We start from the raw sequence: 12,730 nt of genomic DNA on the forward strand, positions 1-12,730 counted from the left end.
CAATAAACCTGATATCTATGCCAGTCAATAAACCTGATATCTAAGCCAGTCAATAAACCTGATATCTAAGCCAGTCAACAGACCTGATATCTAAGCCAGTCAATAAACCTGATATGTAAGCCAGTCAATAGACCTGATATCTAAGCCAGTCAGTAAACCAAATATCTAAGCCAGTCAATAAACCTGATATCTAAGCCAGTCAATAAACCTGATATCTAAGGCAGTCAATAAACCACATATCTCAGCAACCAATAAACCTGATATCTAAGCAGTCAATAAACCAGATATCTAAGCCAGTCAATAAACTTGATATCTAAGCCAGTCAATAAACTTGATATCTAAGCAGTCAATAAACCTAATATCTAAGCAGTCAATAAACCAGATATCTAAGCCAGTCAATAAACCTGATATCCAAGCAATCAATAAACCAAATATCTAAGGCAGTCAATAAACCTGATATCTAAGGCAGTCAATAAGCCTGATGTCTATGCCAGTCAATAAACCTGATATCTAAGCCAGTCAATAAACCTGATATCTAAGCCAGTCAGTAAACCTGATATCTATGCCAGTCAATAAACCTGATATCTAAGGCAGTGAATAAACCTGATATCTAAGGCAGTCAATAAACCAGATATCTAAGGCAGTCAATAAACCGGATATCTAAGGCAGTCAATAAACCTGATATCTATGCCAGTCAATAAACCAGATATCTAAGCCAGTCAATAAACCTGATATCTAAGGCAGTCAATAAACCTGACATCTAAGCCAGTCAATAAACCTGATATCTAAGCCAGTCAATAAACTTGATATCTAAGGCAGTCAATAAACTTGATATCTAAGCAGTCAATAAACCAGATATCTAAGCCAGTCAATAAACTTGATATCTAAGTAGCCAATACACCTGATATCTAAGCAGTCAATAAACCAGATATCTAAGCCAGTCAATAAACTTGATATCTAAGCAGTCAATAAACCTGATATATAAGCAGTCAATAAACCCGATATCTAAGCCAGTCAATAAACCTGGTATCTAAGCAAGACAATAAACCCGATATCTAAGCCAGTTGATAAATCTGATATCTATGCCAGTCAATAAACACGATATCTAAGTCAGTCAATAAACCTGATACCTAAGCCAGTTAATAAATCTGATATCTAAGCCAGTTAATAAACACGATATCTAAGCCAGTTAATAAACCTGATATCTATGCCAGTTAATAAACCTGATATCTAAGCCAGTTAATAAACACGATAGCTAAGCCAGTCAATAAAGCTGATACCTAAGCCAGTTAATAAACCTGATATCTAAGTCAGTCAATAAACACGATATCTAAGTCAGTTAATAAACCTGATATCTAAGCCAGTCAATAAACCAGATATCTAAGCCAGTTAATAAACCTGATACCTAAGCCAGTTAATAAACATGATATCTAAGCCAGTCAATAAACCTGATATCTAAGCCAGTTAATAAACCTGATATCTGAGCCAGTTAATAAACCTGATATCTAAGCCATTTAATAAACCTGATATATCTAAGCCAGTCAATAAACCTGATATATCTAAGCCAGTCAATAAACCTGATATCTAAGCCAGTCAATAAGTCTGATATCTAAGCCAGTCAATAAACCTGATATCTATGCCAGTCAATAAACCTGATATATATATCACTGCCTTTGGTGGTCGTGGTGCACTGGCCGTATCGAAAAATAGCCCAATGGGCCCACTAACGGGGATGGATCCCAAACCAACCGCGCATCAAGCGAGCGCTTTACCACTGGGCTACATCTCGCCCCTGTTAGGAGAGAGTCAAATTGATCAGCCAGATGCGGTCATATAGCTAAAAACTGAGACGGAAATGTTCTCAATTTTGGAGTGAAAATAAATGCTTATGTATAATGTATGTTCGCAATGGTGTATGTTGTTGGTGCCAACGAGAACTCGTTCTATTGGCAATCTTCATTTGAAGTTGGGCAATTTAACATGGGTTTCAATGGCAGATGACATCTGTGTAGAGAGATTTAAACATTGAATTAAAATGCTATTTTAGAAGTGTTATAAGATAAATAGAATTCGCTACTCGTGTTTTGTATTATGTAAAATATCAATCTCGTCTAGTTATTCGGCAGAGCCTCGTCAAATACCGATTAACTTAAGATTCGGCTGATATTTTCCATATTAAAAAATACTCGTGACGAATTCTCTATATATTACGTTACGTTACGTTACATTACGTTACAGTGCAGTACATTATATTATATAGTATGTATTATATTATATTATATTATATCGTATCATATCGTATCATATCGTGTCGTATCGTATCGTATCGTATCGTATCATATCATATATCATATCATATATCATATTATATTATTATATATCCAGTCAAGATTCTAACATGGTGCGCTTTTCACACACCTCAGCTATCTCGACTGTCTGTCGAGGACAGTGGTTAATAGTGAGTTGTTAGAGGTTAGTCATCCACTGTAAAACAGGCTTGTTCTTTCACATCCGGGGGTCCGCCCCCCCCCCCCCCCCCCCCCCCCGCGCTATAGCGGGTCACATCAATGTTCCTGATATGATGGATGCCCCTCTCTATCCCAGCCACTAAATAACTTCCTGGGACACTGGTCCAACCTCTCCTACCAATCCTCCCCTCCTCGCAAGGGCTAAATTATTTTAAAATTAGTAATGTTAATTTTTTTAATTCAGGAAGCCCGATCATAATTTGCAACTAAATTAGTAATTAAATATATTATTTTATTATTTTCGTTTTGGAAATGCGCTTTAAAATTTATTAAAACCTCCTTTATTAATTTTAGGCCGTAATATTCAATATTGACCCGGTAATAATTTCTGTCCCGAGTTATGCCCCTGGCTATCCAGAGGCAGGACCCGGGATAGACATGCTCGAAACCGTACTGGTATATGAGCATGATAAAATTATCCGCTCCGCTTGATTTTTCACCAGTGAGCTGTTAATATCCAGGTCTTTGGAGAACTCAATGCTATGTAGCCTATTCTTTGTTCGACAACAAACAGACCAGAGCAGTAAACATTTAACAAGGAAGTGGACACCAACTCATATCGTGGTAACATTTCAACACAGAACAGGATTCCTGTAAGGTGAGCTGGCGAATTTATTTTGGTGTAATCATATACGTATATATTATAATGTTCGGGCTTTTAGTTTTACACTGATCGTTAATATGCACTTGCTTACCCTTGTTTGACACCAATTAGCAGATCTTGTTTTAGTGCTGGAGTGTTGTTAAATATTTATTCATTCATTCAATAAAAATTATTTCCCTCTTTCTTTCTTTCTTTCGTTTTTTCTTTCTTTCTTTCGTTATCTGTTTCTACTTTCTTTCCAATTTACGACACTACTAAAACACATTGATTTATTAATCATCGGTTATTGGATGTCAAACAATTGATGTTGGAGTGTTGTTAAATATTTATTCATTCATTTAATAAAAATATCTCTTTCTTTCTTTCTTTCTTTATCTGTTTCTACCTTCTTTCCTTCTTTCTTATACCACCGAGGCTACACCCTAACCAGAAAACACTATAGTTAAAGTTTGTTTTGTTTAACGACACCACTAAAACACATTGATTTATTAATCATCGGCTATTGGATGTCAAACATTTGGTAATTCTGACACCACTAAAACAGTCTTAGTGAGGAAACCCGCTACATTTTGTCATTAGTAGCCCGGGATCTTTACTATGCACCATCCCAAAGAGAGGACAGCACTTACCACGGCCTTTAATATACCAGTCGTGGTTCACTGGCTAGAACGAGAAATAGCCCAGTGGGCACACCGACGGGGATCGATCTCGACAGGGATCGAGCGCTGTACCACTGGACTACGGCCCACCTCTTTGTGTAATTCAAGTCGCATGCCGTAGTTTCAACCCGTGAACATGGACACTAAGTTTGGCTAATGTACAAACCTGATACACATTTGGATGAAGTTACAATTAACAGACTGAACCAAGGGTCTGTGACGTCGAAACGAGGAAATACCCGTAACAAATTGTTTTTAGTAAAGTTTGTTGTATTTAACGACGCCACTAGAGCACATTGATTTTGTATCTTATCATCGGCTATTGGACGTCAAAAATATGGTCATTCTGACACTGTTTTTAGAGGAAACCCGCTGTCGCCACATAGGCTACTCTTTTACGACAGGCAGCAAGGGATCTTTTATTTGCGCTTCCAACAGGCAGGATAGCATAAACCATGGCCTTTGTTGAACCAGTTATAGATCACTGGTCGTTGCAAGTGGTTTACACCTACCCATTGAGGGTTTGGAGTCGGTATCTGGATTAAAAATCCCATGCCTCGACTGGGATCCGAACCCAGTACCTACCAGCCTGTAGACCGATGGCCTAACCACGACGCCACCGAAGCCGGTCTACCCTTAACAATTGAACTAGACCTCGTTTCCATAACGGGGCGGGATGTAGCCCTGTGGTAAAGCGTTCGCTTGATGCGCGGTCGGTCTGGGATCGATCCCCGTCGGGCTATTTCTCGCTCCAGCCAGTGCACCACATCTGATATATCAAAGACCGTGGTATGTGTTATCCTGTCTGTTGGATGGTGCATATAGAAGATCCCTTACTGCTAATCGAAATGAGTAGCCCATGAAGTGGCGACAGCGGGTTTCCTCTCTCAATATCTGTGTGGTCTTTAACCATATGTCTGACGCCATATAACCGTAAATAAAATGTGTTGAGTGCGTCGTTAAATAAAACATTTCCTTCCTTCCTTTGCACTGATAGTCGATGACATTTTAGTGCTGGAGTGTCGTTAATCATTCATTCGTTCATACATTCATTCTTTCTGTCTTTCTTTCTCAATCGAGCGCTCTACCAATGAGCTTCGCCCCAACCAGAAAAGTCACAGCAAAGGAAAGTAAAGGAATCATTTAGCTGCATAATAGCATAATATATTCCTGAGATTGCAGGCACATTCAGGAAACCGTAGATACATATTTTCCACATTGTTAAATACCATATTAAAACTTAAAGTCCCTTTTCCATATTCGCACCTAGTATATCAAAGGCCGTGGTATGTGATATCCTGTCTTTGGGATGGTACGTATAAAAGATCCCTTGCTACTAATGAAAAACATATATCGGGTTTCCTCTCTAAGACTATATGTCGATATTACCGAAAATCTGACATCATATAGCCGGTCGGTCTGGGATCGATTCCCGTCAGTGCTATTTGTAACTCCAGTCGTGCAGTGGTGTACGAGTGCTACACCAAATGCCGTGGTATGTGCTATCCTGTTTATGGGATGGTGCATATAAAATATCCCTTTCTACTAATGGAAACATTTTGCGGGACATAAGTGCATCAAAATTCATTTTTAAAAAGCCGAGATAATGAAGGAAAACTGTTTTTCTTCATTAGTAGCTAAAATGTCGAAATTTTTTAATGGCAATGAAACCTGAACAAATTTATGATTTCTTTGTATATTTGCGATATTCATAGCATATTAGGTGTTTTAGTTATTTGCGTAAAAAGTAGTAGTTTCAACAATTATTCATTATTATTTAAATGCGTCATTTATGACCAACAGTATATCAAGTTAAATTTGATTCTGTATTCTGAAAGAACCATCACTTCTAAAACATTTCAGTTTTGCAAATCACATGTTAATTAAAAGAGGGAGAAAGCTTGTAAATAGAAAACATCTAGGAGCAAACATTAAAAAAAAAAAAAGAAAAAAAAAGAAGGAAAACGTGTACAGTACGTATTAATAAAATCACCGGTTGAACAAAAGATGTAAAAAAAATTTTTTTTACTTTTGTTAATAATAATATGATAAATAAAAGCATTAATTCATCAAAGTAATCAAGTGAAAAAAAAAGTATTCTGTTTTCTTTGATCCACCCCTGATGTAGGATTGTGTGTGACCTTATCTGGTAATAAAGCTACATGTTCGTTATTTGATGATGGTGCATCAGAATCAGATGACTTGTCCATACAAAAAACAATTTGAGCACATATTCGTTCCTGATGAGTCATTATGTGTTGAGTGCGTCGTTAAATAAACCATTTATTTGATGAGTCATTAGAAAAGCTGAGGTCGTATATGACAATTTCTGTCTTTCTGGGACCATGGGAGTCCTTTGCAGATAACGTTCTTGGTTCTGCTGCCATATGGTGTACTTATCTTGTTTCAGTAATACCTGGTTTATCAGCATCAGACAAACCAGAATAGTTAAGCAAACTGAAGCTGACATCCTTTAAGGACGAAACTATTTTAGCATGCCATTTGTTTGGGATACACCGAGTTCAAGTGAAGCCCATTCGAAGGATATAGGCTTTACATTTCCAATGAAGGTGTTCATTGAATATCAAATACTGAAACAGTGAGCACTATACCGCATCCGGTTAGGATACAGCTTTATCAAACGTTTATCCACGACACACGTGGCTCTCACAACAACAAAAGTCATATTATTTTTTTTAGGATTTATGCACATACATTTTTTTTACATAATGTATGCTCCATTGTACCTAGAATTTGTAATTTCTGTCACGAACAGATAGCAAAGAATGCACCTGGGTTGTATTTGCCACATACGACCTATGCCAGACATAATTATATAATAAACTGTATTCAAAAAGGGTGTATCAACCACATAAAACCAGTAATGTTCACATAAAAGACAGCAAGCAAATCGGAGGAAAGTCGTATGTGTCATTTACGTTTTTATTATCGTACATGTTAATCACTTAAAGGGACATTCCAGAGTTTGCTGCATTGTTAGATGTTTTCGACTATTGAAATATTTCTACGTTTAAACTTACATATTAAATAATGTTCTTGTTTAGAATATTAGTGTCTGTATATTCAAAGTTTTTCTGGTCGTCTTAATATTAGTAAGAAGCCAAAATTGGATTGTGTCTTCAAATAATTTTGTATGTACGAAACAATTATATTTTAGGAAATAAAATGAAATTTAACCTAGTACAAATACTAGAACGATCCGAAACACGTTTAATATACAGCCACTAATATTTTAGGCAGAAAAATATATTTGGCAGAAAAGTATATGTAATTACAATCGTTAAAAAGTCTCTGTTAGTCGATAACATCTTAAAAATTGCAGCAAACTCAGAAATGTCCCTTTAATGGTTTTGGTCACATAATTTTGTATAATCAAAATGTAGAAAATTGCAATACATTTATATCACTATTCAAAGAGAGAATGACTGATCAATTTATCCAATCTATGTATGCTGTATTTAACAATTCTCCAAAATGTCTGTTATACAAATTCGTTGTTAATAATTATTGCTTACATCCTTACCTTCAGGAACTTATTGCCCTGAAATACAAACATATTTTGAGTAAATATAGATTATTTTCCCATAATCTATTTATAAAAACAGGCAGATAATACCACAATATTGACAGGAATATTTGAATTTGTAGTCTGTGCAATATGAATGTAGTAGAAGACGAATATCATTTTATTCTAGTGTGTCCTTTCTACAGTAACATAAGCAATAAATATATTAAACTGTTTTTTTATTATAATAAACCATCAACATTATTAACGCAACTGCTGTCCAGCGATAATTCAAAACAGCTAATTAAATTGTGTAAGTATTGTCAAATATGATTTATATCTCATTGAGAGAAGTTTGCAATCATATCTCACGAGTCGCGCAAGCGCGACGAGTGTGATATAATTGCAAAGTTCCGAGATGAGATATAAATTATATTTGACAAAAAACATGAAATGTTCTATTTATTATATAACTATTGGCAATTTACCTTTATTTTTAAAATGCCAGCAGCAAAATAGTTCCGGCTTTCTTACAGTGACGATAACACTTTCTACAGTGACGATAACACATTTTATAGAGTGAAATAGTGAAATGTTCACTCTAAAATGTGTTATCGTCACTAAGTGACTGATAACACTTTTATTTCACTGATATTTTAAGATATTTCACTAAATCTTATATAATAAGTTATTATATTGTATATTATTGCTATGCATATATTACCCATTTACTATAGAATTTTATCGATTGTAACCCGATGCTACATACCATTCCCTGCAATGTGCACATTATATTATTTTATATATAAATATGTATGTATGCCTACAAAATGTGTATTTTTTTGGTAAAAAATACAATGTGTTTATACGACTATTGAAATCCTTCTGTATAAGCGATGCTATTAGGGGCACAGCTACGAATGTTTGTGACAATATGTAATCAGGCCTGGCGATTCCGAATGTGCAAAAAAGACGTTTAAAGATCGTATCTGCCTCTTACGACCTTCTGGCTCTCACGCGACGATATGTCGAAATTACCAAATGTTTGACATCCAAAAGCTGCCGATTAATAGATCAATGTGCTCTAGTGGTGTTGTTCAACAAAAACAAACTTTAACTAAGAATATATTATGTCGACATTACCAAATGTTTGACATCCTGTAGCCGATGATTATAAAATCTATATGCTCTAGTGGTGTCGCTGCAGGCATCTTCCTACGTCCATGTATTAATGTAGTTTTGAATATAATATATGAATTTGTTAACGTTGCTCGTTCCGACCAGTGCACCACAACAGGTCAAAGGCCGTGGTATGTGCGTTCTTGTCTGTGGGAAAAGGTATATAAAATGCCTTTTTGCATCAGAAACAAATATTTCGGTTTCCTCTGATGACTACGAGTCGGAATTACCAAATGTTTAGCATCCAATAGCCGATGATTAATTAATCAATGTGATCTAGTGGTGTCGTTAAATAAAACAAATTTTTTTTAACGCTGCACCCACTCCCTAGAACATCCCTGCATCCAGCCCTAGTTTGTTGGCGTAACTGGGTCATAACAGAAAAGAAACTGATTTATACGATGGATGTCGCGAACAAAGTGATGATATAAATATGACTTGTTCAAAAGGCCGTGTCTGTATAGCCTGGATTTCTCGTGCGTTACGAACCTGGGCCAAATAGTTTCCTGCATGAGATACATTTACTGCTGATGGTTTTGTTTTTTCTTTGGTAAGTTAGGGATGGAGGAGAGAGAGGGAGGGGGAGGGAGAGGGACAGACCGACAGACCGACAGAGACAGAGACAGACAGAGACAGAGACAGAGACAGAGACAGACAGAGACAGACAGAGAGAGACAGACAGACAGACAGAGAGACAGAGAGAAATGTAGACAGACAAACAGATGTACACAGACCAACAGACCAACAGAAGTACTGAGTCAGAGAGAGAAAGAAAAAGAGAAACGGAAGAAATGGTAATGTATGTGTGTATGCATGTATGTGTGTATGCATGCATGTGTGTGTGTGTGCCAATGCGCACGTGTGTGCCAGTGTGTGTGTGTGTGTGTGTGTGTGTGTGTTAATGTGCACCATTGTAAGTATGCAGGCATGCATGTATGTGCATTCGTGTATGTGTATTCGTGTATGTGTATTCGTGTGCGTGTGCGTGTAAACGTTATTTATTGTTTTAAATTAAATACTATTGTGTCGTGCCTATTTGTTTTACAGGATACAAAATGAAGAATTACCTTTTCAGGCTGAATCTTTTCATTGCTGTACTTACAGGCATACGTAAGTTTAAACATTTCATAAACAGATTTATTAGGCGCGAATTTCATAATCCCGTTTGCGTATACGTATAGGAAAGCCGCAATGGGTAATCACTTTCTATGCAAATAAGTGGAGAAGATTCCATCTATGGGTCCCCGTACGCGTGTGCTATCTATACATTAATTATGTTATATGCATACGGATTATGGACAAATGCAATTTGTGTTTTATTACACGAGCCCGTGCTCTATACTATTTTGTATAACGCGTTTGGATACTTCTTAATTTCACTAACGAGTTCTCTCTCTCTCTCTCTCTCTCTCTCTCTCTCTCTCTCTCTCTCTCTCTCTCTCTCTCTCTCTCTCTCTCTCTCTCTCTCTCTAACCCTAATTCTAACACTAAATCTAACTTTTAACTCTTAACTCTAACCCCAAATAAATCTGCTCTAGTGGTGTCGTGAAACATTTTTTTTTTTTAACTTTCAGAATGTGGACCTTTTCACTGTACAAGATCAAGCCAGCCGTGTCCAACCGACGCCACGTGTGTCAGGTCAAACGGAACGTGCCAGTGTCCTTCCCCTCTCCAAGGCGACGACTGCTCTATCCATGCTGGTGAGGTGGCCATTGTCACCAAACATATCAGGGTCGTATCTAACGGGGGATACAGGGAAAAGAGGGGCCGGGGGCATATGTGCCCGGAAAAAATAGGGGAAAATGTTTTGTTAGTTTAAACGTGTTCCTGTTTAGTTAACTAAAGAAAATCCTATACTGTTGTGTGTAAAAGTGCATCATTTTAGATCATGAAGATCATATATTGATATGTTTTTTTATAATTATTCCCTCTCTCCCATTACTGGCATAGCCCTGACTATGTGGTACATTCCCCTCCTAATCACATGTCTCTTTTGCCTGCATTTTTCTTTGCCTAACGCCTCATGGTATGTGCTATCCTGTCTGTTGGATGATGCTTAATAAAGATCCCTTGCTACTAATGGAGAAATATAGCGGATCTCCTCTCTAAGATTATGCGTAAAATTTATTAAATATAGCCGATGATAATTAAACGAATGTGTTCTAGAGGTGTCGTTAAACAAAACCAACTTTAACTTTGATTCTTTCTCGCATTTATGGCAGCAAATAAGGCCCTTTATAAGACTTGGTTGTCGATTTTATAAATTTTATGACAAATGCCCGCCATTTTGTTTTCCGCCATCTTGTTTTTCACCATTTGACCATATATATATACATTTTTTCGATTTTCATCATACATTTTAATACATCAAGGTATATACATATATGTTAATGCCATAAAAATTCTATAAATATCGTTGGGATACCAGTTAAATACTTTTGATTACACAATTTTCCGCCGTTTCATTTTCTGCCATTTTGAACCAAAATGTTTTATCTCAGATGCCCAATTTTTTTTATGTTGGACCAAATCATTTTAAAATGCTCGTATATGTCACATTTCTGTCAAATTGGGCCCGACTTTAAGAGACGTGTGTATTTTATTCAATTTCTTTAATTTATTATTATTATTATTTTGTTAAGCAAGCATTTTGTGTACTCCAAATACTACTAATTTTACTTATTTAACACGAGAAAGCAACATTGTGTTTCTATGCCCTTTAATGACAATTACAATGAAGAGCGAATATAATCAAAATAGAAATTTATTTTAAAATATTCCAAAAGTAATTATACATTTTGTTTTACTTTTTTCAACTGTTTACCCCCCCCCTCCCCCCCAAAAAAAAAATAAAAAAAAAAGAGAGAAAAAACAAACAGAAAACAAAACAAAAAAACAAACAAAACCCCAAGCACCCCTAAAGCACTAGCACGCACTTTTGGGAGTGGATTTGTATTGTTTTATACTAGATAAACATGTAATATGTGAAAATATGAATGACCCTCCACTCCCCCACCCCCCAAACCCCCCCCACAACAACAACAACAAAAAAATCATTTCTACTCTAAATTGTTTTGTGTTAAATTGACTGGACTATTATACCTTCAACTAAATAATCCAGTGTACTAGCACAAAAATATTTTTGTTGAAATATCTTTCGTGGAACTAGTCGCCTTCATTGAGGCGAACCCTCCGAATGGTTATCACAATCCTGACGAAGTTGTCGACACATTTTCTGTCTTCGTACAACTCGTGTGTCTTTTAGTGATTCTCCAGTGATCAGTTATAATCGAACATTGATCGTTTTGGCTGCACCAATGTGATTATTGATTATAAAAATCCATTATCGATTGTGTGGGAAAATGTTAACTTTAATTCGTTTTCCTGTTTTTAGCTATTGGAATTGATGTGAATATGCTGGGGTTTGTGTTTGTTTTCATGTGTACGTAAAACAAAACCCCCACACTCCATGTATATTAAATAATTATTAAAAGTTAAATTTAGCTATGGGTCTATCCCATTGAACACGATAATCATTTCATTTCAACTTATTTTCGTGCTTATATCCAATTAAGGTTCAAGCACGCTGTCCTGGGCACACACCTCAGCTATCTGGGCTGTCTGTCCAGGACAGTGGGTTATTTGTTAGTTGGTTAGTGGTTAGTGAGAGAGAAGAGTGTGTAGTGGCCTTACACCTACCCATTGAGCCCTTAAGAACTCGATCTGGGTTGGAGCCGGTACCGGGCTGCGAACCCTGTACCTACCAGCCTGTAGTCCAATGGCTTAACCACTGTGCCACCGAGGCCGGTACACGATAATCGGTGCATGATGCTTATTATTCTTAAGTTCAGCTAATTCTAATTGACTGTTTAATCGAAATTTGATTGGTTGTGCAAACCGATTTTAACCGATGATCGGTGATGAAATTTTAATCTATCCAGTCAACTTGCCACATTTTGCCGTAGTATGTACTAGCTAGTATGTACTACCCTGTCTGTGGGATGGTGCATATAAAAGATCCCTTGCTGCTAATCGAAAAGAGTAGCCCATGAAGTGGTGACAGCGGGTTTCCTCCCTTAATATCTGTGTGGTCCTTAACCTAATGTCTGACGCCATATAACAGTAAATAAAATGTGTTGAGTGCGTCCTTCATAAGATGTGTTACGATGTGATATTTGTTTGTTTGTTTGATTTATTCGATTCTATTTGTTGTTCTTCTGTTTTTGTATTTCAG

General features: G+C 36.6%; 1 protein-coding gene across 3 annotated transcripts in view; it reads left to right on the forward strand.

The window, feature by feature from the left end:
* Nucleotides 1-2,889: 2,889 nt before the first annotated feature.
* Nucleotides 2,890-12,730, forward strand: part of LOC121385393 (EGF-like domain-containing protein 2) — a 20,146-nt gene continuing 10,305 nt past the window's right edge. Inside the window, exons 1-3 of one of the 3 annotated variants that reach the window (XM_041516062.1) lie at nucleotides 2,890-3,126; nucleotides 9,544-9,606; nucleotides 10,071-10,196. In XM_041516062.1, coding sequence (XP_041371996.1) covers nucleotides 9,552-9,606; nucleotides 10,071-10,196 — 181 coding nt within the window. In that variant the 5' untranslated portion in view covers nucleotides 2,890-3,126; nucleotides 9,544-9,551. Of the gene's footprint in view, nucleotides 3,127-8,930; nucleotides 9,047-9,215; nucleotides 9,291-9,543; nucleotides 9,607-10,070; nucleotides 10,197-12,730 lie in introns of those variants that run through there. The other 2 variants (XM_041516063.1, XM_041516064.1) reach the window with 2 other exon arrangements.

The sequence above is a fragment of the Gigantopelta aegis genome, chromosome 11 (assembly GCF_016097555.1).
Source record: "Gigantopelta aegis isolate Gae_Host chromosome 11, Gae_host_genome, whole genome shotgun sequence".
In the NCBI taxonomy this organism is placed as follows: Eukaryota; Metazoa; Mollusca; class Gastropoda; order Neomphalida; family Peltospiridae; genus Gigantopelta; species Gigantopelta aegis.